Source organism: Strigops habroptila, chromosome 4 (assembly GCF_004027225.2).
Source record: "Strigops habroptila isolate Jane chromosome 4, bStrHab1.2.pri, whole genome shotgun sequence".
Lineage (NCBI taxonomy): Eukaryota > Metazoa > Chordata > Aves > Psittaciformes > Psittacidae > Strigops > Strigops habroptila.
This window is the reverse complement of record NC_046358.1, coordinates 8196339-8223076: the sequence shown is the minus strand read 5'-3', so window position 1 is coordinate 8223076 and position 26738 is coordinate 8196339. Positions and strand designations below refer to the sequence as shown.

At 41.3% G+C, this 26738-nt stretch overlaps 1 protein-coding gene across 1 annotated transcript in view; it reads left to right on the top strand.

Moving 5' to 3' along the window:
* LOC115607298 (cytosolic phospholipase A2 epsilon-like) overlaps window positions 1-23712 on the top strand; it is a 32982-nt gene extending 9270 nt beyond the window's left edge. The window contains exons 3-21 of the mRNA XM_030484427.1: window positions 918-990; window positions 4894-5030; window positions 5512-5643; window positions 6779-6819; window positions 7915-7957; window positions 8367-8424; window positions 8859-9025; window positions 9137-9223; window positions 10365-10402; window positions 12251-12398; window positions 13288-13424; window positions 14383-14605; window positions 16071-16185; window positions 17349-17486; window positions 18882-18989; window positions 20184-20375; window positions 21155-21321; window positions 22332-22518; window positions 23507-23712. Coding sequence (XP_030340287.1) covers window positions 918-990; window positions 4894-5030; window positions 5512-5643; window positions 6779-6819; window positions 7915-7957; window positions 8367-8424; window positions 8859-9025; window positions 9137-9223; window positions 10365-10402; window positions 12251-12398; window positions 13288-13424; window positions 14383-14605; window positions 16071-16185; window positions 17349-17486; window positions 18882-18989; window positions 20184-20375; window positions 21155-21321; window positions 22332-22518; window positions 23507-23712 — 2397 coding nt within the window. The remainder of the gene's footprint in view (window positions 1-917; window positions 991-4893; window positions 5031-5511; window positions 5644-6778; window positions 6820-7914; window positions 7958-8366; window positions 8425-8858; window positions 9026-9136; window positions 9224-10364; window positions 10403-12250; window positions 12399-13287; window positions 13425-14382; window positions 14606-16070; window positions 16186-17348; window positions 17487-18881; window positions 18990-20183; window positions 20376-21154; window positions 21322-22331; window positions 22519-23506) is intronic.
* The last annotated feature ends 3026 nt before the right edge of the window (window positions 23713-26738 follow it).

Sequence of the window (26738 nt, the reverse complement as noted above, 5' to 3'; positions counted from 1 at the left end):
GCTTTGTGGAATGTGCCAGCAGGAAATCACCTTATCCTCTAACAAAAGCCAAGAAGCAGTCCCCACAGTCACGAAATCTGGAGAGACTCGTTTCATAGAAGTTTATGGCTGAGACATTCAAAGGGACCAAAAAAATTTAAGCACTTTCAATCTTAAGGGGTTTTTGGAGGAGGTTATTGAACTTTATTTTTCCCCAAAGGCAACCCATACCTAACTCTTATCCCCTAAATCCTCTGGAAACAACTCTTGGCCATTTGTTTATCCCATCGTTGTGATTTATGAAAGCTCAGATTATTGTTACTGTTTTTCCTGTACGACTGTAAAGAGAAAACCAGAGAAATCTATGGTTTTGAAGCAGAAGGCAAAACCACCTCTCTGAGAGTGGTATTTCAGGTTTATCCCGTGAGAGTCAGTGACAACAGGAATTCTCCATAGTGGTCTTTTCAATGTGATGGGACCTCATGGGTGGTTACTAAGGTGATTGACTGTAACTTTGAGTAAGACTACTGGTATTTTGACAGCTCCATCATGGAGTTCACCAGTGCATTTACTCCATCCAAGACACTTACTGTCGCTATGTTGTAGAGCTGAACTCTGCAATTTCAGAGCAAGGGGTTTTGCAAGCATCTCATAGGCAGTGTCAGCTGACAAGTATTTATCCCTTTCTTTTCTGCTATGATGAGCAATCCGGACTCTCAGAGTAGCGCTGCAAAAAAGACTGTGAAATTTATAAAATGTTAAAACAAAACTTCCTTGACTGCAGAAGCTTATGTTGCAGATTTTTATTGCAGAATAGTGAGATGGTTGGCACAATTTTACGAACTGTATTATTGTTTTGTAGCACTCTGTTAATTTGCACATTTAATACTTTTTCCCACTGAAGGCTTATTCATATTCTGTTTTGTACCATTCTCCAGATAGAATCCTCTCCCTGCTACCTGCTGACTGTAAGGATCATCCGGATGAGAAATCTCCAGCGAGTGGACACCTGTAAGTATCTCCATTCTTAGTGGTATCTCAGGGTACAGACAATAAGTTTTCTTTTATAATCCTATAGCAAACTTCTCCAAGTATTTCTGAATTAATCCAGTGTTTATGTAAACTAATGGTTATAAACCAGGTCAGTCCTTGCTGCTTGTTGCTGTTTCATTTGGTGTTATTCTGATTGGTTTTGAGACTTGAATGTGATCTTTCTCCCAATGAAAGGAGAGTTTCTGACACAGGTAGATGGAAAAGACTGCATCCTGTCTTCTCAAAAGCAAGGGGTAATTTTTCTCAGGTGTGTAGCATCTTGGGAACTGTGGCTGGGAGGAACTTTTTCACCTGTTGCCCTTCTCTTGGTTCTGACACAGATGAAATGAGCAAGAAAAAGCTTTCTAAAATCATTGCCACCAGACTAATGCCATTCTTAACTACCCTGAAATGACTGTCAAAAACTGTGCTGACTGAGAGCTGGGTGTCTCGTCCCTTCTAATGGTTGTGCAGCAGCCTTGCAGTTGTGCAGGTGTGTGTCACAGGCAGGAAAGTGGTGGGGAGTCAGCAGGAAAGGAGAATACCACTGTTTAGTTGAAGGATATGGATTATCCACATGTGCAAAGAGAAGAGGGAATGTCACACAAAGTAGACAAGGTAACTGTTTGTTTGAGTCAATATAGCTTTGTGACCACCTATGAAAAGATGCTGAGAGTAGCTCTAGAGTGAGTGTGAAAGGGAAATGATGTAACCCTGTTGCCTCTCTTGACCCTCTTCTTTCACTGTGAGCAGCAGCAATAGGCACTATAGTCTCTTGCACAAAAAGAGCCAGGGAATATGTTCTGAAAGATGAAGATTCTGGATTTACCATGCAGTACCATTCTCACCTTACCCTGTGTTTGTCACATGTTTTCCTGGAAGGTATATCAGAGGACTTCCCAGTGTCACAGCTCTGAGTGAGGGATATACTAACCATATCTTAGGTCCTATTATTGTGTTGCACTCTCTGCATCCACACCTCCCTCCTGGACCATGGCTGTGGCATGCGTGTGATGATGCAATAACACAAACAGGTTTCATCAAGGACTCATTGCAGATCTCTGTGTGTCAGGCAGCAAGACAAAATCACAAATAACTAGGTCGTAGAAAGAGATTGTGCAAGCAAAACTGAGGCAATATTTTTCATTAAATACACAGCTGACTAGTTTTCCTACATCTACTCATATAATTAAGGATTGTTTGATATGTTTTGTATCTCAAAGTACAGTTGAGATACAAGATCCATGAGTCACATCAGTACAATAGAGTACTTTGCCAGCCAAACAGCCAACAGTCATCGATCTCCAATGATAAATGTAAAGTCATGCACTAGTTGTACAGAGTTACTTTTAAAACATTTTAAAATCAGTATCATTACCTCTAGGATCTCCAAACATATTCAAATACCTATTTTTGCAGTTTCAAAACAGTTCAAAGTGTTATTATCGGCATAGAATTTCTCAGATTAAAAAAAAGAAAACCCACAAACTAAAACCCCCATAAAACCAAAACCCACAAAAAAAAAAACCCAAAAAACCCCTCAACAAACAAAAAAACCCACAACCCCCAAACCAGAAGTCATACAAAATCGAATCAATGCTCATACAGTTCTCTGAGGGGGATATATTCATTAGATACACTGCAAAAGCCTCTGATGCTTTTGTAGTGCAATAGTAACAAAATAAGCTGTAGAAAGGCACCAACTATGATGACAGATCTGAAACAGAGACCTCAGCCAGTCTTCATAGAACATGCTTTCTGGCCCTTTCACCAGCTTTGTTCCCCTCCTCTGGATGTATCCAAGGACCTTCACATCCCTTGTAAACTGTGGAGCTTTTGATGCTGTTTACTTTTTATCTGTGCCCATGAGAATGGTAAAGACCCAGATATGTCTCCCAGAACTTAATGGAAAGTGGGCATGGGTGTAAGGAGAGCAGGAGGCAAAGGAATATAGTATGCAGCCCAAATGTCTGAAGTGAAAAGACATCCCCTGGAATCACGATTCTCAGAGTCCCGTCGTGCCCTCTCTGTGAGGGAAATGGATGCTACTGGGGTACTTTCTGTTGTTGCCACCAGTGAACTTGAAGACAGAGCAGGAAAGCAGCCCACAGCAGCTCTTTTCCTTTCCTTTGGAAAATAAAATGAAAGGAAAGAGGAGAAGAAAGGAAAGGAAAGAAAAGGGGAAAGCAAAGGAAAGAGTAAAGAAGAAAGGAAAGGAGGAAGGAAAGTGGAAAGGGGAAAGGAAAGGGAAAGGAAAAGGAAAGGGAAAAGGAAAAGGGTGAAATATCCTCTCAACTAACACAGGAAGAAAGTATGGGGAAGGAGGATAAGAGATTAGAGTGGTGAGAAGGCAGAAGTGAAATAAAACAGAAGATATGATTCCAGATAAGCACAATTAAACTGCTCTCAGAACCCTTTTTTTATTTTTTTTAAGCTATCTATCTATCTATCTATCTCCAAAATAAGATATGGAAGGCGGAAAAGAGCAGAAGAGGGACAAGACTGGGGCTTGCTGAATATTTTCCAAACAAATTTTTTGCAGCAGAGGAATATGGGGTTTTGACTCTGCAGGAATGTGTTGATTTCTCCGCATTTATTTTTAGGATCAATTTGACAGAATTAAAAATGTTTTTCTGTTTCTGCATTGTAATGTTGAAAGTTAGAAACCCAGTAATTATAGTGTCAGTTGATGTATTGCAATGCACTATGCAATTTCTCAAGCAGTTCTTCATTCTGACTTGGACAGAAAAGCAGCAAGCATTTTTTGAACAAATACAGTTTCAACATTGTAAAATGCAGCCTCCACCCAGTTTGAGACAGAGTCAGTGGCTGTAGGGTGACATCTGGCAAAGCCTGGTGGAGAAGGAAAGAAAAGGACAAGACAAGAAAAAGCTCCTGTTGCAGCCAGGCGAGTTTTTGCCTTTCCCCACAACTCGATGTGCAAGCTTCCCCTGATCTATTTGCAGAGTCCTTACCTGCTGCTGAAGGGTCTTCTGCATTTACTGCTGCCGTCACTTGTCTCTCTCAGAAGTCTCATAACAAAGGACATAATTTTCAAAGTTAGTTACCTTTTGCACTACATGGATCATTTTATTGTTAAGAACTGTCTAAAAGAGAGGTTCAAGTTGCTGAAGTGTGTTGCATAACCTGCATGAAGAAATACTGCATTCCCCTGGCACACAGTACATCATTGCATTTTCAGTTGTAGCCAGTTGAGATATACTTTAATTTTGGTGACTCTGAGAAATGGGATGGAATATTCTTTGCTAACCTTCTCCTGGTGGATTTCTGGAGAAAGACTTGGTCCCTCTCTTCCTGGAGGTGGCAATCAGTTAAGATACAGAGCCTGATTCAACGAGCTCCTTCTGGAGGAAGCCTCTGCTGTCTCCTAAAACAGAGGCAGTTCTGCAGCTGCTTTCATGAACCCTCACTAAGAAATCACTGAAGGCAAGGAAGAGATGGAGGTCTTTTGCAGGTGTTCTCAGAAGGTGGAGAAGGCTGCCAGGTTCCTCTTATCAGACAGCAGCTGAGGGTTAGCGTGTGTGTGTGCATGCACACGTGAGCACAGGAAAGCATATTGGTTAGGAAACTGAAGAAATTGGCTCACTAGAAGAGGAAATTCTCATCCTCTTCTTTTACACGCAACATCCCAGTTTTCCGCAACCCATGCAAGGAAGAATAGAATCCACCTCCTTTTCTAGGTCATCTTGTGGTCTTCTTCCCTCTTAGAAGGCTATCTTGAAAAGAATTACATTACCTCAGGCATTTCTGTCTTTAAATAACACATACTTGTTACTGGTATCACGCAGTAACCTTTCCAGTGTCATGCAGCACCACTGATTTTGCCACATTTACAACTGTTTGGTTTCTTTCCCTACCCAGTAACCCAGGCTGATTGCTATGTGTCATTGTGGCTGCCAACTGCGACATGTGAAAAGTCCCGCACTAAAACTGTGAGAAACTCCAACAATCCCGTGTGGAACGAAACCTTCTACTTCAGAATCCAGGGTCGGGTTAAGGTACGGAGCCAAAGTTGTCTCCTTGAAGCAGCCTGAAGATTTTGTGTGTGGTGGGTCCTATTTATCTCCTGAACTGTGCCTAGAAACTATTTAAGAGATGGCCCATGATAAGGGACTGTTCAAATTGTTTAACCACAGAGACGACAGAATTCCTGTGCCTGTTCAAAGGGGCTCTTTGAACTAAGCTCAGTATTGGAGTTTTAGAGAAACCAGAGACTCACGCGAGTCAGTGCAAGATGGACACAGAATTTGGGAGTTAACTAAGTTATCATGAGGTATAGCCAATGTACTACTCACATTACAGCAATTAAAATGAACTAGGGAAGAATGAATATTCTATTTACAATATGTTTTTCCAGAGGGGGATGATTTTTAATTTCTCCACTTTTTTTCTCAAGCACATTCCCAATATCCCCTCTTCCCTAGAGTTATTGATGTCCAGAGTGTAAATACTATAAAAAGCACTTCTCTCTTTTCCCAGAACGTGCTGGAGCTGACAGTGTATGATGAGGATTTTGTTACACCAGATGACCACCTCCTCTGCGCGCTCTTTGATACCGCTAAACTTCCAATTGAAAGAACAGTGCTTCTGTATTTTAAGCCCAGCCCACAGGTGAGAGCAAAAAATAAAGCAACTAGGAAACCAGTGGAGAGTTATACAACACTTTCAAAATGTTGGTGTGTTCTTTCCGATTCCACCAAGGATGACTTATCCCAATAATGGGTACATGAATTGCTGTTCAAAATATAAACACAAAAAAAGTGGTAAAAATCTGGATTTGAGAGCCTGAGCCCCTCATCCTAGTATTTTTATAAATTATTATAAAGCATATGACTGAAACAGTGCAGGAGGTAGGGAAAGGATCTGACTATGAGCTATCTCTGTGCAACATCAGGGTTGCATAGCTGTAAATATATAATTCTAATCTGTAAATATTTTTTTCCGTGTAATTCACAGCCACGATCCTCCTGCCCTTTTGATTGTATCTACTTGCACACCAAAGGCAAAGCTGTGTGTATCCCAGGGCTGTCCTCTGCAGTGACACCATAGCTAGGACTGGGCCTGCTGACTTGTCTATTGGAATTAGGGCAGTTTTGGAGCTCTGGATGACTGATTTAGTCTGTTTCTCAGTTTCCCATCTATAAAATAGGAAGAGGAGTTTCAACTCCCTTTGAGATCTACGTATGAGACCAGTGAAATATCTTGCATGCACCTTCTTGATACCACGGGTAGATTGCCTTTGGTAGCCAAACTAGGTCGCTCACAACTAGCTCATACATGTCGGCACTGCCTTACAGGTAGCAAAACTGTAACTCTGAATCAATAAATAATGGTAGTATCTGTTTATTATGTTACAGTGATGGCTGGAAAGTACCTTTAGCTCCCAAGCTAATTACAATGACAGTAAGTTAAGGCAGGACACTGTCAGAATAGCTGGGAGAAAAAGGTAGGATTCAGAAGAGAAAGCAAGTTCCAAGTTGTTTTTCTACAGCAGCTTCACACTAAGAGATAAATGTACAGGCAGTTTTGATGAACCCAGGACAACCTTAGAGAAAGAAAGAGGTGAGGAAGGAATCATTAAACTATCTGGTTTGAAATGTTTTTTCAGACCTTCCAGTGTGAAATATATATCACAGGCTGTGCATTGCAAGCAATTACTTCAGTATTGCATACAAGGGACCAGGGTTAAGACAAGGGAGAAAGCATTATGTGGCTAGTTCATCTAATTTCTTGTTCTTGCTTTCAGGCCACGGAGGAACTAGAGGTTGAATTCAAATTGGAGGCTGCGTAAGTGATATACAGATTATTTAAGAAAATGCAAAAGTCAGTAAATGCTAAACCAAAGAAATAGCATTAGAAGTCACACTTTGCGGGGTTTCTGTAAAAAAAGTGTCAGGCTTCTCTTACATTACTACTGCAGTCTCAGGCACGCAGCTGATCCCTCCAGTCAGCTTGTTCTGCAGTTTAATTGTTTCCAAAGGTGCACCTCCCAGCATTGTCTCTTCTATCCACAATGTCAGATTTGCCTACTTGTAAACATTTCAGAAGACTTTCTGCTTGTGAGTGCGTGCATGTCTATCCATCTTTCCATACTTGTTTCAACTTATGCATTGGGCAGGCTCCTGATGTTGATCCATCCTGGTTAGGTTTGCAGTGTATCTCCAACTTCTTCAATTTTCCCTTACAACACTGTTTTGGTCCTAATAATTCTGTTCTCTTTATGCCCAACACAATGCCAATGTGCAGGACTTTTTGTCCAGCATGGTCATCATGCCATCCATATGAATCATTATTTTTGTCTCTGTGTTGCCACAAGGTTACTAAGGCATGGCAGAAATAAAGTGACCAGCCTAAGGTCAGCCCTCATACTAGTCGAGAGCCAAAACCAGAATTCAAGTCACTCCACACCATCACCTGAAAGATCTGGAATGCTTTTCTTTTTCCTATGTAATTGGTATCCACTGCCCTGTACCCCTTTGATTGTATTTGCATACAAGTACATATGGTATGCAAAAAAGTAGAACTGGGCTTCCCAACAGGGTGATGCTGGCCTATGAGCATGTTACGGCAAAATTGCATGTACTTTACATGTTCTAGTGAAAAGAAGAACTTGACTGCCTAACCACAGATTCCAGTTTCGATGATCATGAGATTGCACTGCAAAAAGTAGCTATGATGCACAATGCTCACCTTTGTAACAGAGGCAAGCCCCCTCAGGGCAGTGCTCAGTCCAAGCAAGCTGGAAAAGAGCTTGTTGCATACCTGCTAGGGTCTCTCTGGCTGTCATTCTTCTAATAGGGGAGAAAGGGAAACAACCAGGGCAAGGATGTGTGGGCATTTGTTTCATCTAAAAAACCCCATGTTTTTCATTTTGTTTCCCAGTTCTGGTCCTCATGAAACCATTGCTACCAATGGAGTGCTGGTGGTATGTGTCTTTTTCCCACGAAATTTTCTCCAAGCATTTTCTTAATATAAAGGGGAACGGAAGGTGGGGATTACAGAAACCAGTAGGCCAGTTCTTTCACTTTTGTCCCTCTTTCCTATGTATATGCTTTGAAAATGGGATATTTTATTGCCCTGTTCGTTGATGATATCCCATTATTTCCCATTTGTCCAAATTGCATGTCATTGTCACTGGAGGATGCTCTACAACTCATTCCAAAGCTTTTCCTTTTTGTTAGTTGGCAGCTAATGGGCAAAGGCCTAGAAATGCCAGGGAATTAGGCACTTTGGGTAACTAGACATGTCCAAAATCTGAGTGATTGGCAGTTCTCCACAACGAGCTTGGGCTGTGATGATCTTTCTCACAGATTCCTGTTCTCTGCCTTTTACAGTGTCGTGAACTTTGCTGCTTGGAAGTTGAAGTGGCAGAGAAGATGCAGCAAAAATCAAGTAAGGTTATTGCTTTTTTTATCTATTTACCAATAATTGCATGCTTACTGATGAGATGACGCCCCTTTCATATAATGCATTAGTGCAATAAATAGCATTTACAACATTAAGTGCAGTTAACAACAGGTAAATACTTCAGGATGTTGCAGACTTCAATGACTGCATCTCACACTCCCTTAGGTGTATGTAAAAAAGGTTTATTAGACCTGCATTAAAGTTGAAATCCTAGCTCTACATAACAACGAGAACATTCAGAGTCCCCTTTCTATGAAAATAGCGTCTGCTTTGCTCCTTTCCCTTTGCTGCCACTGCTCCCTTCAGAGCCCTTTCCACTTAGACAAAGCTGTGGTCCAAACTCTACAGCTCTGCGACCTGCAGCACACTTTTAATCAAGCCAACACACATTTCTCACTACCTTTTCTCTGCTGTTTTAGAGAAAGAGCTTTCCCTCACTGTGAAGGGCTCCTTTGAGGGGACACAGGATATCACGTTGGGCCCTGATGGAGTGGTCAGCCCGTCGGGTCCCACCAAGTTCCACTATATCAAGTATGCAGAGCCAACACTGGATGTCATGTTGCCGAAGAAGAGACGCTACCACCCTGTATGTTGGCCTTAATAATGAACTGACCATGAGTGCCTCTCTAGAATGTGGAAGGAGGGGGAGAGGGTAAAGCCATTACTGTTTTTCTCTTAAAGCATGTTGTTTTCCCAGTGGTCCTGTAAGTACACTACAGAGACGGGCTCCCCAGTCGTGATGCTGAATTCATTGCCCATGGGAAGGCAAACAACCATTGCAGAGGTGAGCATTACTTCCAGCTGTTAGGAATAAAAGGTCACTCAAGCGACCTTTCCCCATTCTCCATAATATTGTCCCAGATAGCTACTAAGAGGATCAGAACTGTTCTGATTTTTTTCACAGATCTTTAAAAAATAGGAGCTTAGTTTCTCCAGCTGTTTTCTCCCACAGACAGGTTGTCCCTCCATTATGTGCCAGTAGTGGATACAGAGACCAACTAGGATGTCAGAATATATGATGATTCCTTCAGTACATATCTCCCTCTTTACCCAACACTCACTGGCCGCCCTTTGCTTAGAGTCCGAACAGAAAGTTGTTCCTTGGACACAAGCTAGGAAACATTCAGTAAACCTTCTCTTAGTAAACCATATGCTTAAAAGCACAATATATTAAAGTATTTTGAAAATAATAGACATAGCATATGGATTTTAGAGAATGTAATAAGAATATTGCTTGAAATAGATGTAAGTGTTCTATAATTTTGAATTAAAGTAATAGAAGAGAAAGATACTTACTACAAAAAATTTCATTTCTGATACAGGTATCCAGATTATTAGGGACGATCTTGTCTAAATATTAGTTAGAAGTAGGAGAACATTGGATTTCAGGGCCATTAAAACATCCTCTCAGACCAGAGAACTTTTTGTCAGTTAATATGAAGGTTGCAATAAAAATTTCAAGACAGGATGAAGTCTTGGCAGAAACAAATGCAGACTTGCAGTCTCTTCAGTGTGAGACTGTGGCCAGGATGTCAAAGATCTGCTCTGTGTTAGAACATAAAGAACGGGAAATGTACAAAAAATGGTATTTCAGGATGCTGCAGAAAGCTTGTGAATAACACGGGAAATGGGACTTATTGCGTGAGCCTCAGGAACCTCCTATACCGAGATCATTACTGATTTCTGCAGCCTGGAAGCATTTGGGACCTGTGAGTAGGGATGTTCCACTAAGGATAAGTGAGTGCTTTTGGAAATATAGGTCATGATTTCAGACATTTAACTTAACGATTGCCAGACTTTTCTGGGATCTAAATCAAGCTCTGACCCCAAGACAGAAAGGGAAAAAAGGTATTTTAAAAATGAAAACTAAAAAAAACAAAAACAAAAACAGAAAAAAAATTACAGTACATATTCTTGTTTTCCAGGAGAAAAGATTTGACTTGAATGTGAGAGCACAAAGCTGGTAAGAGATCTTCTATTCCTAAAGACTTGGGTTACTGATTTTGATATTGTTTTAGCCACATACAAATGACATGAGTAGGCTGTGTCAGAAAACTAGAACCTGCTTTGAATAAACATAACATACATGCACAGTATATATACATAGTTCGCCCTAGGAATATTTCACTTCAATCAATAAACGTTTTAATGTTTAATCAATAAATAAATTTCCTTTTTGACACAGAATATTATTTTTAATAAATTCCAGTCTCTGAAATTCACAAGAAGACTAAAGCTGACTAAAAAACAGGAGACAGGAGTAAACATTAAACTTGATCAGAAATTATGAACATATATTTTTTTCTTAACTGTCAGTATTCAGTGGTTAACTGTTAGGTCCAGTTATACTGTACATTGAGTAGAAACAAAGGTAGACAATGTGCCTAGTGAATCAATATCTGTAGACGTGCTCATTGATACGCATCACTGAACATGAAGACGTTTCACGTTATCCATAGCTATATGTAACACAGAACTGAGCAAGTTATTATTATTTTTTTTAACGTTTACAAGTAAAGAAAAGGGGAAAATAGTGTAATTTTGAATTCAAACAAAGTTTTCTATCATTCATTTCAGAAAGGCAAGTGATCTATAACAGGAAAACCAGTGTTTTTCCAGGACAGGAAAAATGCTCTCCGCTTATTTATTTTACTTTCAGAGAACTTTAAAAGCAGTTTGTTTGTATCTTCATTTACAGTGGAAACTGGCTTTTGCAGCTCCACCTAACTTAATTCCCCTTGCGTGTCTCCATTTACAAATACACTTGTAATCATTTGGCTGATTTTATCCAAATCTCATGGTGGAGAAATCGCATACATAAATTTACTAGTGTCAGTGAAATTATGGACTCAGTAGTAGACAGAACTTCTGTCACCAAAAGAAAAGGCAAACTCCTGCCATTTTACAATGCCTGGCCAGGGCTAGCTGGCCAGCCAGGGAGCCCATGGGTAGCTTCAGCCTGAAGATACCAGTGGCAGACCTCTTGCCCACTGATGTCACACAGGTGCAGGGGGGGAAGAGACAGGAGAGAGGTTAGTGAGTGGAGGAGCACAGATGCCAGGGGAATGAGTTACAACAGTGGAGTTTTAAGGAATGACTTCTTAAATTATGAAATTGATGCAAATAAAGTATTTTTCTGAGGATTATGGTTTACAATTTTTGAGTCAAGGGTGACGTGAAATGCAACTGCCAGTGTCGACCCACGAGACACTTAGTGCAAGTGCAGACAGAGCAGAGCAGTGGGGGTGAAATGCTGCCCCACTAGCCTCAGTGACCTATTTCCATCCATCGAGGGGCTGGATGTCACCGAGGTCATCCCTCCAGTGAGGAAGGTTTTGGAGCCACCCGTGCCTGGCTGGGGGGTGGATGGGTTTCCTCCCTAGGGACGCTCACCGCTAGAGGGGGATGTGTTCCCACTGGAGCTGCTCAAAACGAGACCACGTTGAAAACGCCAACATTTGAAAACTGGATTTTGGTTTAGATTTAGAATGAGAAAATACCGCGTGAAATGGGAATCAATGTACTCGCTTCTGACCATTACCATAGATTTTCTAAATTTGTAATTCTTTTGCTTTTAGGATATTCATTTCAGTATTTGTTTCGTTTGTAAATACCGTACGTTGTTTCTTCATCAGTAATAACAGGGTATAATGCCACTGGTAAGCTTACTAACTGAAATAACTTTTCTTACTTTCTGTCACATTGCATCACTCTGTTTGAAGGGAAGGGTGCTGTAGATTATCTTTGATCAAAGTTGTAAGATTTGTATGGGTGTGTTAATAAGTAAAACATGTGCCTGTTTTTATCTTAGTAATTGTTCGTGCCACCAAGACCTCGACATGCGCTTTGGGTTTGACTTATGTTCAGAGGAGATGACTTTCCTGAGAAAAAGGAAGAGATACGTAGCCAGTGCCCTGAAAAATGTTTTTCACCTACAACAGGATCTGGAGGATTGTGAAGTACGTGTGTGCTGGAGAGGCGTAGATCCTGAATTTCTAGTGCCTTCATGTACTCTTCTAGATGAGCGATCAGCAAAATGGGCAATGTGTCTGTTGTGCGGGTACAAGCTTGTCCATTTGTCTTAAGTACATTTGTTTCTGCTGTCTAGGTTTGTTATTGCAAGAAACACTAGTTGCAGAAATTGCATTCTTCATGACTGTCAATTTGGAATTTGTCAGATTTGAGGTGTCTTCATCCCTGACATCCTATTCTATAACTGGCTTAGTTCAGAAATACCCTGTGGGTATTAAACACATTGCATGACAAAAATTTCTTTCCTTGTTCAAATTTCCTCATTTTGCTAGTTTAGGATAAATATGAGTGCTTCTTAGAATATCTTCCCTTTCTTGCAATTTAAAAATTCCTTCAAATAAATTAAATAAAATTTATTTTAAAGTAACTTCACTATACTGAAGAATAACAGCATTGATGAGGGTAGCTTAACAGCACTGGCTGCCGACTGAGTGTGTTTCTTCATGGAGTTGACATGGATTTTCATACTGTAGTAGTAGATGTGTGAAATAAGAAAAAAGTGTCAAAGGAGTGGGAAATATAGAGAGAATGTATTGTTGCCTCCACAGAAGTATTTCTTCTTGTTCATCTATGCCACTATTTGCCACAGAGATGGGCAAGAACCTAGGTTTGAGTTAATCTCAAACTTTTCTCAAAGTTTATCCAAAATGAAGCAGCAGTAGCAGTCACAGCTTAGTTTTGGAGCCTTTCTTTCTGAAAAGGGACCATGGTCTGAGATTAGGACCTGGGCTGGGTGTGGTGGCCAGAACCCATTGCAGTTCGGATGTGACGTTGAGTGTTGTCAGTGTGAATGTCCCATGCTCCTCTGCCCAACAGGTCCCCGTTGTGGCTATCATCACGACAGGCGGAGGACTGAAGTCAATGACAGGACTATATGGCAGCCTCATGGGACTCAAGAAATTAAATCTCCTGGACTGTGTAACATACATCAGCGGGCTGTCCGGCACCACGTGGTAAGCCAGCTTGTGCAGGAGGCTTGACCAGGTCTTTTGCTGCAGAGAGGAGCTTCTGAAAACAGACAAGATCAGGAGATTTTCTTCTAACATCGTAGAAACAGGCTGTTTCTCAGTAACAAGCTATTAAATATTTGCTTAATCTGATGCACCAATCTTTTATTAGCAATACTTTACTGTGCTTTTCAACTCCACATTTGCAGCAGTTAAATATGTATGTGACAATGACACTTGTCAAATAGTTTCTAAGTAGTTACTGTGGATGTACCTGTGGATGCCTGTAGCATCATGCCTCTTCCTCTATCCATCAGTGTCCTAGTTGTTCCCAGTAACTTCTGAGACTGGCTCTGCTTTCTAACTAGTTACACAGAGAAAGTTGCAGGACAGTGAATACTTACCGCTGTAACCAGTCAGTTTGGGAAAGGATTGAGTTCCTCTGAGCAGCATTATTCTCTGTTCACAGGACCTACAACTGCCAAATATCTGATGGTCCCACGTAGGAAAGGTTGGTAAAATAGAGGATGGCATTAAAATAAAGCATAGTGATATCATAAGATTAACACTAAGTAAGTGACACAAAGCCAAGAGGCAGCATCTGGTCTGAACTCATTTACGGTTCTAGAAAACAAGCAAAGAATATTTATTATAATTTTCTGCCTAATTTGTGCTTCAGAAAGGTGCCTGTGTTCACAGCTCGCAATTTTATCCCTTATGCTGCTGCCAGTCCTGTTTAAAAAAATAATTCAAGCACATAAAAAACCCATCTTATCCTTCAGGGCCATGTATAAAACAGTCATAGAAACTCCGGAGTGTTCATTCTGCTGAACGGAACAGCAAAATCAGAGTATGTAAGAGCAGAAGTGAATCCCTAAATGTAAACCTCTGTTCCAAAAGGCACAAAATAACAAGTCTTTTTTTGCTTCTTTTGACTCTTGCTGTCTGTATTATCTTCCTCCAGGACCATGGCCAACTTATACAGAGATGCCTACTGGTCGCAGAAGGACCTAGAATCACATATTGGTGAAGCCCAGAAACAAGCAACCAAATGCAAGATAGGCTGTTTCTCTATGGATCGCATGAAGTATTACAACAAGCAGCTTTGTCAGCGTAAAGAAGAGGGATACAGGACATCATTTATAGATCTTTGGGGGCTCATGATTGAGTACTTGCTAAATGATGGGGTATGATGTATATTTCATATCTTAGAGAACCATGGATTTTTCTCCTTGTGAGTGAGAGGAAACCAGCCTATGATTTCAAAGAACATACCTCAAAACAGAGTAGAGTTGTTCATGTCAACAGACTCTCAGATTTTTTAATTTGTGTTATTAGTCTGCCTAGAGAGAAATGCGTCCTGTATGTTAATACATTAGGTTGTGGATGCAGCCATTTGAATTCTGGCTGGTATTTAACTGGCAATCTCAGGCAGTCTGCCTAAGATGCAGACTGCACATGCAAAAAGAGTTAAAGATTAACTGCAGAGTAATCTCAACAGTGTGAAAACTATCTGAAGCAAGCATGAAACAGCTAGAGTGCTTGGTGATTTGCATCTACTGGCAGGTAACTTGATCTGCAGATACACTGGAAGTAAGAGCATATTTTACTTCTGCTGACAAGCACTGCTCACACAGTAACTGGTTTAAGTGACTGAATTTTACAAGCAATAAGAAATTTGCTTTTCTGTTATTTGAAGTGGTTTCTACCCCTATAGTACAACAGTCTACATCTTCTGCCCAGATGGACCATAGTTCAAGGATGTGTGCTTCGGCACTGGGGAAGTAGGAAGGGACGAGTCATTGAGGATTGAACAGAAGTGTCCTTCAGTAGGGGCAGAAATGTTGCAGTCATTCAGCCATTCATTTGGATTTATTTATTTATTTTTATATAATTACTTATGTAATCTAATATATATATAGAAACAGAAAATAAATACAGAGAGGAACACTACAAACTAAAAAAAGGTATAAGCTGAATAGCTGCCTCTCTTAATCTCAGCTGGATGAGGTCCCCCTCACAATCTAGCCAAACACATTTCCCTTTGAGCAGTACTGGCTATTGCTATATAACCATTAACCTCTCCCTAAACTGCCAAAACAAGCTGCTCCTAGATGTATCTGCAGTTCATGAGATTTAATGTTTTTTACAACCCTCTTCAGTGAGAATATGCTTTTCCAGAAAAGCTGGGTGGGATGTGAATGATTTGCTGCCAAATTCCAGTCCCCTTGCAAGGCAGGGCTGTGATAGCTGTTGTGTACTAACAAAGGAACTCAGTGCCAATATACTCAAGGCCTTCCTTCAGGCCCAGGAGAGCAAGGACTGGTCACTACATCCCTCATCCTAAGGGGCAGCTTGCCCCTTCCCCTGCTTGCCAGGGTGGTACATTGTAGTACATATAGACATGTACACAGAAGTAGTTTTTCCTCCCTTTCCCTCTTTGTGAACCCATACGCAAAGTCAGAACGGACCGTGGGAGACTGGTCTGTCACAGGCGGGTGGGTGCCTGCAGTGCTCTGTGCAATGGAGCTGCTATGGCACATCCTGTGTGCTGGGGGCAGAGACCCACTTGGCTCCTCCAGCACCAGGGCCATTGAATTCACCATATGTCATTTCCATCTCTTCTCACGTAACTGTTTTCCTTCAAACCAGAAAGACCCCCACAAACTTTCAGAACAGCAAGAAGCATTGTGTGACGGCCAGAACCCGCTGCCCATCTATGTGTCAGTCAATGTTCGCAACAGCTACAGCACCAATGATTTCAAAGGTAGAAATGATGTTTCAGATCATGTGGGGCTACAACTGACAAATGGATTCCTGTGATTCATTCTTCTCTGCTTGGTAGCACTTGGAGAAAACAGTCCTGGTGTGTTAGTTGCTTTTTTGAGAAATAACCAGCATTTCTATGCCTTACAGTTTTAACACAAGGGCTTTTTGAGATCAGCTTTTCACTGTCTAGACATACACAGTGGAAATCCTGCCAGAAAGGCCATTTTTGAAATATTATCTGATCCATCTAAAATAAAAAATATTGGAATTGTCTGAGAACTAAATACTGCTTTTTGTCAATGCCCAGTTATGTTTTCAATGTGAAGAAAGACCTCATAGTTCTAGTAAAGTTTGGGAAAGCATCCAACCTACTCCCAGCTGAATCTTTTTCTTTGCTCATTGTTCTGGTTATTACCTTTTTTTTTTTTTTTGCATGAGGAGAAGCAGCTGGAGGAGGAGAAGAGGCAGAGAAGAAGTTCAGATCAAATTTTTTCTGATTGAAGTGAAAAAATGGACCACTTCTGAACAAAAAGGAAATTATGATCCATGACCTTTCTGTCCCAGTCTTTGCTCACACTGCAGTTGTATCATAGAATCATAGAATGGTTAGGGTTGGAAAGGACCTTAGGATCAGACAACTGCACTTCACTTGCGGAGGGTGTCTGAGAAAATCTAGTTCTGTCTTCCTTAGTTCTACATACCAAGACTATAATTGGCCTCTTTATAGAAAACTGATTTCCGAAGAGCTGAGTACCTGTCTGCACATAACCAAATTATTCAAGGGAAGTTGAATTTACTGAGAACAGTGGAAGTACTTTCACCTAGGTATGGCATATGCAAGCGCAGAGCGAAACCTCATGCAGGCTGGAGAACCCTGGATTGGTGCATGCACACAGGGTGTGTAAGAGCTGGAGCCTTGCTGTGCTCCCGACATGCACCCTGTGCCATGGGCAACAGCACCATGAGCAGCATTAACCGCCTCTGCCTCCCCATTGTCACAGTGTCTGAGCTCAGCTGCCTGGCCCTGCAGACTGTCGTTTATAAGCAAGGCTTGGCAAATGCAACGGAGCAATCAGAAGTCAGACTGATGTATGCCCTAGCTGCCTCTCTTTCCACACCTGCCTGAGAGCCTACTAAGTGTCCTGTTGTGCTGTATTGCAGAGTGGGTGGAATTCACCCCCTACGAGGTGGGACTTCCGAAGTACGGTGCATTCGTCCGCACAGAGCATTTTGGAAGCGAGTTCTTCATGGGACGCTTGTTAAAAAAGCTCCCTGAATCCCGGATCTGCTACCTGCAAGGTGATGTATTGCATTGTCCTGGCACAGAGGTGGTTTGGAGGGATGCAACACTGTTAACTAGAGGGTGGATATTTCTGGTCTAAGGTACTGAACGCTGCAGTGATAGCACTTGCTGGCAAATGGGGGTGTGCGGTAGTTTGTCCAAAAGAATACAATAAAAAATCCTGCATCTTTTTTTCAGTTTCTTGTCACTGTCTTGGTATGTACAGTTTTTGTGACATTAGAAATGGAATAGGTAAAGCTCCCTAATACTTTCATTGTAAGGAATAGTTCCCACTTTGGTTATTCCTTTGGTTCCTCTCTGAATGCATTCCAACAAATTTTGAGACAGCAGGAAACCCGCAGCTATGCTTCTACTGTGAGGTTTAACTTCAACTCCATATAGAGAATCCCATTACTAAAGATGCAGGCTGCCCAGAACAGAAAATGAGACCGGAAGCAAAGGGTCTCTGAAGCTCTCTGGTCAGTCCCTGACTTGTACTGGTGGGTTGTGTATAAAAATAGTAATACTCCTTTATCCAGGAGTCAATCACTGGGAAGCGAACACAGAGCAATGTGAGTTTGGTTTCAGTCATCTCTTACACTCGTGCTGCTCAGAAGCTCCTTGGTTTCAGTTGTAATATTTAAATAGTCCATAATCCCAAAGAGTATCTTTAAATTACTACCACTTGGGCTGGCCTTTCTTACATGGCCCATTAGTGGGAAATTTTCTGCATACTGTGTATGCTCTACTGGCTTCTGCACCCTGCTGAAAATGAAGAAGTCTGATTGTGTTAGACTAATTAGAACACATATTTAGATTTACAATGGTAAATGAAATGGTGGTATTGTGTCTTATCAACAAAGGCATCAGTTCCCCTTGTGGGGAGGCAGAAAGGGGCAATCCTGAGTGTAGAAAAGAGTGAACAGTGGAGCGGGAGCTCACTGGATCTGTGAGCCTTTACATGCTGTGGTGTGAGATCTTCTCTTGCAACCCAAATAGTTCAGGAGCCGGTTCATCCTGCTGTGAAAGAGTTCAAGGTGCATGAAAGCTGACCAGAGCATGTGCAGAAAAAAAGGAAGCTGGAGTAAGGAAGACAGGGATAGAGAGGATATTTTTGTGATGTCTGTGTTATCTGAGCTCTTATTTCACTTCTCCAGTGAGTGTTCTTTTCTCCATTACTTCTCTCCCATTCTTCTTTTTATTGTGCAGCAGAGCCATGCAGTAGGTTAGGTGCAGAACTGACAGCAGCATGACCTGAACCAATGCCATAGAAAGTTAAGAGGTATTTAATAGCCCAAAAGTTTAGAAATGTTTGAACTAGACTCATTCAAGAATTAATCCAGGAGGTGAGAACAGAAGGAAAAAAGTTTCTTGTTAGAACATGTCCTTGTGTTCACTAATCCTTTTTACAGGTATGTGGAGCAGTATATTTTCTGTGAACCTATTACAAATATGGGGATTGTCCCACAGTTCAGAGGACTTCTGGAAGAGATGGACACAAGACAGAATAGAAGAAGTTGGTGAGATATTATTAAGCTTTTCATTTGTGGTAACTTGGTCTTCTGATGTCTTTTGGTATCATCCTATCAACTACGCTGAAGCCAGCAGCATACGATCCTCTTAAGAGATAGTGACTTCCCCTCCCACCATAAAGACTAAGAGGAAGAGGATAATCAGGGAAATGCTGCTCTAATTACTAGACTTATTAAAATCCTACTGATAAAAAAGCTCTGTCCTTAAGAGGAAGTTTTAGTGGGGTCACACATTTCTCAAGAGGTGTTTTGGCATTGCACATTCTCAGTCAGCCATACAGAACCTAGAACCAGTGGCAGAGAATAGTTGTTTTTACTGCATGTGCAAAGAATACATGTGAGTATGAATTGGTTAATCAATATTTCCTGGGTTTTTAATTTGTTACTGAATACATTAATTACTTTGTTGGATTCATCCTGGTACAAAGATAAATGAGGCCCAGAGGGTTTTTTCTGAAGCAATATAGAAACCATGGTTTTATTGCTGAATCATTTAATATGATAGTAACTACAGTTACAGACATCCTGAAAACAAAGACGTACATCTGCGTAATCACAGAAACCACCAAGTCTTTCCTGCTGCATTGTCAGCCACTTGTTCTGGCAAAGCAGGTTGTGATTTCAAGAAACCACACCTTGTGTTGTTTCTACTTTTCACCCACATATGCTGCCATGTAGCCACCCTCTAGTTTCTAAATATGAATGTATGCCCGAGGTTTTCCTGGGGTGCTGACATTCTACTGATTAAGCATATGCTCATGTAGCCATGGGTGATTATCAGATAGAAGCTGTCACTGTTGAAATAGACCCTGTGGTGCCCTGTTGTTGCCCATCTGAGTAAGTGGGAACATATGCTTCACCGCCATTTTCTCCATGCTTGCCTCTGTTTCCTGATATCTTCTTGTGAGGATACGTAACTTTCTGACAGGACACTCTGAATTGCCTAATTTCCTCAAAGGCATCCCTTTACCAGGACTAAAGACTGCTTCTGGTGAACTGTCTTCAGGCCAAAGCTTAAGACCATCAGCAGACCTTTGTCCAGCAGCCACGCATCTCCTTCAGAGTAGCTTTTGTGTGTTAAATGAATCATCCCCGAACAACCCCTGAGATCTCCTACACACCAGAACAACCAGAAATAAACATCAGTTGACAACCAGTTCACCAGTTTTTCCCCTCCTCTAGATGAAGACCCAGTGTTGCCTACAAGACCCCACGACCTGAGGACTCGCATGTACACTCCTCCTGGTCCCCTGTCTAGTGCCCTTCGGGGAGCGTTGACCGACCGCTTCTCCGTGGCCCAGCACCACAACTTCCTGAAGGGCTACCAGCTGCATAACAACTACATGGAGAACGAGCACTTCTGTCGATGGAAAGGTAATGGGGACTAATATTTAACAGGCATCATTTTCAGGTCGTTTTGGGGTAGGGAATTTAAAGAAGGAACCCTGTGAGGTTTTGCAGGGAAATAAAAATCTCCTGAAAGAACATTTCTTTTCTGAATGGAAAGAGGAGACTAGGACTTCACTGTTACCAGGTGTTTAAGACTTTTTAAATATAAGCATGCGTTTTTGTGCTTTAGCTGAGATGTCTGTGGTCCAGACTAAGAGGGTAGGCTTGTAGCTGACAGAACCTAATTTAAAGTAGCAAATAGCAGAGTGAACATGGACAAAAGCTTACTTTGGCAAGACTGTGCTTCTAAATTCAGTTGCAACTGGAATATCCCAGAAAATGCAAACTACGAGAGAAAGGTGGAAAGGAATGGGGCTTCATAGTCCAAAGAAGAGAGAGAGGTATAAATCCAAAAGTAAAAAGGGATGGGGATATTGTGTTCTACAAGTCAGTAATGGATAAAAGATGAAACAATGATTGAAATGAAGAAAGGCACGTTTAAGTTTTGTATTAGAAATAGTTTACTGGCCCTAATGAATATGACAAATTACTGGAATTTCTTGCCTGGAAACTTAACATAGAGGATTTTTCAGAACAGGAATTTAGGTGGCATTTTGCAGTCCTTCCCATGTCTATTCGACAATGCGATAGTATGGCAATTAAACTAAACAGGCCTCTGGGATGGTCAGTTCCACCTTGCATTTCGTTTTCCAGTCAAAATACCTGCAAATCATTTCTTATTCCGAGAAAAATTTTCCTTTTAGACACCGTGCTAGACTCATGTCCCAATCAGCTGATGGAAAACTCTGATCACCTGGGCATGATAGATGCTGGATTTTTCATCAATACTAGCAGTCCACCACTTTTAAGGCCACAGAGGGAAGTGGATGTCATCATATATTTAAGTTATACTACTGGATCACATACATCGGTGAGGAGGATCTTGTTATTACCCTGTCTTGTTTCTCCTTTTGCTTGTGAGTGTCTAGCCTGTAGTGCCTAGAACTGCTAGCTATTTTGGCTGTTCAGTTTTTAACTACTGCACTACCCTACCTTTTTTGCTGTAGTGATTAATGCTGTTCCTATTTCTTCCTCCCATTCCTGCAGTCTCTCTTGCTGGTTTATGAACATGTTGAATGTTCATTATTCAAGACAATATCAGCATGGTCTCTTCCAGAATAATGAGAAGAGCCTTTTCTGTTTTATGCTGAATCAAACAGGTTTCCAGACCATGCATAGGAATATGAATAAGGATGAAGAAGTGATTCATCCTGACTCTTCATTTCAGCCTCATACATTGTCTAGATTAATCTGAAGAAGAAAGGATGCTGCAATTTTAAGTGCTTTAGTAGAAACTCTTTCCTATTTTATAGTGTCCACTACGAGATAGTGCGGAGTGAATAACACAGTACATAGTAGGACATGATATTGTATTAAACATTTCAGGAAGAAGGTACAGTGTAGCCTAGTGTTTCAGACTTTCTCAATAAAATATCAATCTCAATTAACATTGTTAATGCCTGCACAGGTAGAGACATGGTTGCACATTCAAGTTTAACTTTCTTATCTCCTGGCTTCCAAGCACATAATAAGGTACCTTCAACATTTTCTAGCTGTAGTTTTCTAATTAATTCAATGCAATATATTTAAGCACCGGTTCATTCCTTTACTAAAATTACATGCTTTACACTAAACTTCTGCAAATTGTTCCCATTTTTTAAAAAGCAGTGTCTTAGATGATTTCTCTAATTTAAATTGTGTTTACAGCTTGTGATTAGCATTCTGGTTACTATCTGTGGTAATTGTATGTAGAGTAACCCTTGATTGGAAGGAAATCATCCTATGGATCTGAGTCACTAAACCTTAATACTAGATAACAAGTTGAGGGCTTTAAGACAACCAAATTGAATTCTAGTGCTGACCATTTCTGTGATACTCCAGTCTCTAGATAAGGCGTACAAATACTATTCAGAGCAGAAAATCCCATTTCCCAAAATTTCTTTGACTGATGAAGACAAGAAAAATCTGAAGGAGTGCTACATCTTCCAAGATTCAGATTTGCCAGGATGTCCGATTGTGATTTTTCTTCCCCTTGTGAATGATACCTTCCAGGAGTACAAAGCACCTGGTAAGTTACAAGTAGTGGCAAAGCATTAAACAAAAGACACCACTACCTGCTTTCCTGACTCAGACAGAGCCTTTTTCTCTGCTGCTGGCGGACTATGGTGGCTGGGCTCATGGGAGAGCACTTTAAGTAGTTAAACTTCTTTTCCCCATCCCTGCCAATGCTGCTGTGTTCACTGTCATCTGTGTGGCTCTACAAGGACAGACTCAGCTCTCAGATTATTTTTCCCTACATATATTGTCTGTTATCCAGGGGTTTCATTCTACACTTGAGGAGGCATAGTGTCATGTACGAATGGTGGGGGAGCAAGAACCTGGCTTTCAGACTGGACTTCTCCAGTGTCAAGATCAGTGTATTCGGGGCCTGCCATTCTTTTTGTGCCAGGCCACCTGCTTTGCATTCCTCTCCTTTGCTGTCAGTTACTAGGATGCATTTGCTTTTCTCCTTGGCAGCAGGGAGGTAAAGTCTAAAGTTCTGCTTTTGAGGAATTTGGGAGACACAGGAAATGGAAAGGCAGAGATGGATCCTGGTGGCAGCCCCCTGGGACTGCATTCAGAATTGCAGGAACTAAGTTTCTGGATGTTTCTTACTTCTGTCTCACAAATTCTATTCTGTTACTAGCAACTCGCCTCCCTCAGTCAGGGAACATAGAGGTCCCAGCTGCTCAGGACAAAATCTGCAGTGCACTGGCTATTGGAGTACCCTTTCAGGCTGCTATCCTTGAGTGATCCATGGGTTTAATGAGGCACATGTTTGAGTAAGCTGTAGATGACCATTACGATGCCATCCCTCACTTCCTTCTTCACTCATCACGTCAAGCACACAATGTTCTCTTGACAGGGGGTGGGGATACATGACCTGCATTATTTGCACATTTAAACCCTATAAACTTCCTTCCATAGAAAAGCGCCCCTCTTTGGGCTGCTGTGGGCAACTTCTCATTGACTGAGATAAACACCATGTCACAGCAGCAACTTCTCTTTCCCTGCAGGCGTCAAGCGCTGTTGCTCAGAGATGGAGGAAGGACAACTTGACTTGAGCAGTCGTTTTTCTCCCTACTGCATGTTCTCGGTCAGGTACACCGATGAGAATTATCGCCGGCTGCTGAATCTCAGTGAATACAACATCCTGAACAACTCACAGATGATTAAGCAGGCCTTGCAGATAGCAATGGAAAGAAGGCAAAACATGTGCTAACCGCCCCTCCAGCTGCCCCTATCTTCTCAGATGAGTTTTTCATGCTCTAGGACACAGAAGGGACATACGGTTTTGAACAGCGGCCATTCTGCACTACAGAAAGAAACTACCCCAGGTGGCTCAGTGGTTTGTTGGGGTTTTTTTCTTCCATTCCCATGAAGTGGCCTCTAAAGGCAAAGACATTGCCTGGGACATTTTTACATATGCTTTGTTCCCTAAACTAAGGTTGTCTGTAGATCACTCTTTACTTAAAATCCTTGTTAGATTTTTTTTAAATAGTGTTACTTATTGTGACTAACTTATTATATTGTATGATATATAGGAAAATAATTTTTAGCACCAGAGTGGTACAGTAGTACAACCCAGCCAACACACCTACAGGCTGTAAGAAGGGGGTATAAACTTCTGCTCCCCACGGTTCTTCTTTTTGGAACACAAGGTACATCCAACCCTGGAAAATGAAGAAAACCTGAGGCATGACTGGAAGATGGCATTGGATCCCTGGGTCAACTCTGTTTTGCAAGTGTCCTAAAAAGCAGCTGCAGAGGTTGGAAATGTAAGAGGGACAAGTATGTGCACACAGCCAGCCCCATGAATCACCTTCACCTCCTGGACTCTCTTAGGCTATATATAGATGGGAAGGAGCTACTTAGGAGGAAGTGGTGTAAGTTTTTTTTGAAGGCAAAGGTGTAATTTGGGCACATCAAAATTTCCTGTGAATTTATATCACAGGTTTGATTGATTGTATTGTGTTGAGCCAGTATATAAAAAAGTCAACAGTTTATTTTGAAACTTTCAAAATAAAACATGCTGGAGTTTTCGTTCCCAGTTGAGTTACTTCTCATATTAAACTTCCTTTCTTAAATTAAAATGAAAAAGTGCTGGAAATGAAAATGTCGTACTTCCAGTAGACAATGAAAACTTTGTTGTTTTACTCAATGTAATTTGTTTTAACAGTTTAGGACATATACCTGCCAACAGAAATGCTTATTTTTCAGTCCTGCCTGTTCAAACTGTGCAGATAAGCAGGAGTGAGTAGTCTGAAACAATAAGACCATCTTAGAGCAGTCTGGACAGATGCTCCATGGGATCTAGCAGAAAACCATTAACATTTGCTGTGGGTTTGCATTTTTAAACTTTCTTCGTTTTCCCTTTTATGGAACATGTCTTTTCTGAACTGTTGAAAGTGCTGGGGGTGACCTGTAAAAATTATAAGTCCGTAACAACCTTTGCATTCCAGGAGCAGTTCAAATCAAAAATACACTTTTTTATTAAGAAGAAGTTTTGTGTCCTAAAGACAACTGGTAAAATTTTGAACTGAGAGTCTATTCAGTGAAAAAAACCCTATCTGCTAGATGTCATAATCCAGGACTAAAATAAACCAGGGAAAATGCTTGGGTAAGTTGAAACATTTCATGTTAATGTTCTATGAAACGTCAGTTTTTTTGAAACATAGCTTCTTTTTAATAGACCACCTACCTCGTCAGCCCAGAGAACCCAACCTGAAAATAACAGGTTTCATTTACAGTCAAGTAACATGTTTGGCTTGGTGCAAAATGACACTCTGAGGATTTTCATTTTGGCAAGAAACAATGACAAATTATCTCTACAAATTGGTTCACAATGGCTTTTGCCAACACTTTTGACATTTACGATATCAGACCAAACCTTACTTTTTTGTGTAACTATAGCCTAATATTGCAAGCCTAAAGATCAGGGCATAAATATTAGCATTTGAGACTCTTTAGGTTTTGAACAAATACGAGCTTTTGCTGGGATTTTTTTGTTCTATGGTAGTTTCACTAGTCATAATCAGAAATATGGTGCTATGTGCTCTGCATATAAACCTGGGAATTGCCTCCATTTGAACCTGAAATCCCTGGTGTGAAAACGTAAACAGAGTTCGTGGCCATAAACTCGTACCACCTCCGGCTCTGAAGAAATGTTATTTACATGCAGATATTTTCTGTATACAATACTGGACAATAAAGGCTTGTTTGCGAAATGGTAATTCTGCCTTGCCCCACATATTCAGCTATTTCAGTAATATGCTCCAGGTTCACAGTCTGTTCCTTGTTCCAGGAAAACAAAACTGTTCTTATCTCTGCAAAGATCATAAGAGCATAGAAAATATTTGCTGTGAGCACCGTGGATAAAGGAATATCTGAGATAGATTGCAAGGGTACAAAGCGAGCCACAGTTCCTTCCTGCCACAGGGCTGTCTCTGATGTAGATTGCCAATGTTATTCATGAAAACGAGAGCTTTTTGGCCACCGGCACTGTGGGAGCAGCAGTCTCAGGCTCCAGTCCTGGTGGACAGTCTGGTTTATAGATTAGCGCTCCAAGGAGATGTCGTAATAAAGCATTGCCTGTAACTATGACTGAAAGACGCTGAAGTTGCCAAGAGTTCTCTGTGACCTAATGATAAATGCATTTCATTAAGCTACATAATTGCAGCTGGCACATGGAGGAACCATGCCATGTATGCAGACACAATCCTTCATGGCGTTGTGAAGTAACATAGCCTATGGCAAAAACTTATTCTACCAAGTTGACTGTGATGACTGTTGACACTATTTTGCATGGGAATGTGCAAAGGGGGGCTGTGCTGGCTGGTAGCAACATTTAACCAGTAAGTTCAAGAATGCTCAGGGAATGGGTAACATTTTGCTCATAGACAACCTACTGGGAGAGCAGGGAAGCCAAAGGATTCCTTTCCCTTAGAGATTTTGATCTGTTATGGCCTGCGAAATATACAACAATGTTTGGCAGTCCTTTTTAATCCCGTTCCAGTGAGCTGGGAGCTGTGCTGGTTTCAATGGTATAGGAGGCATCTTGGTGCTCACAGGGCAGGCACAAGTGCCCTGCACCAGCTTCACAGGGGTGAAAAGGACAGAGCGCAGTCGGTGCTGAGTTTTGCCTCTGGCTGGCAGAGTTCATTGGGTCAGACATGGGCTCTTAAATGCAGCTAGATTACAGCCAGAGTCTGAGCTGGCAAGTGGTGCAGAAGCATTAATGGGGGGTGG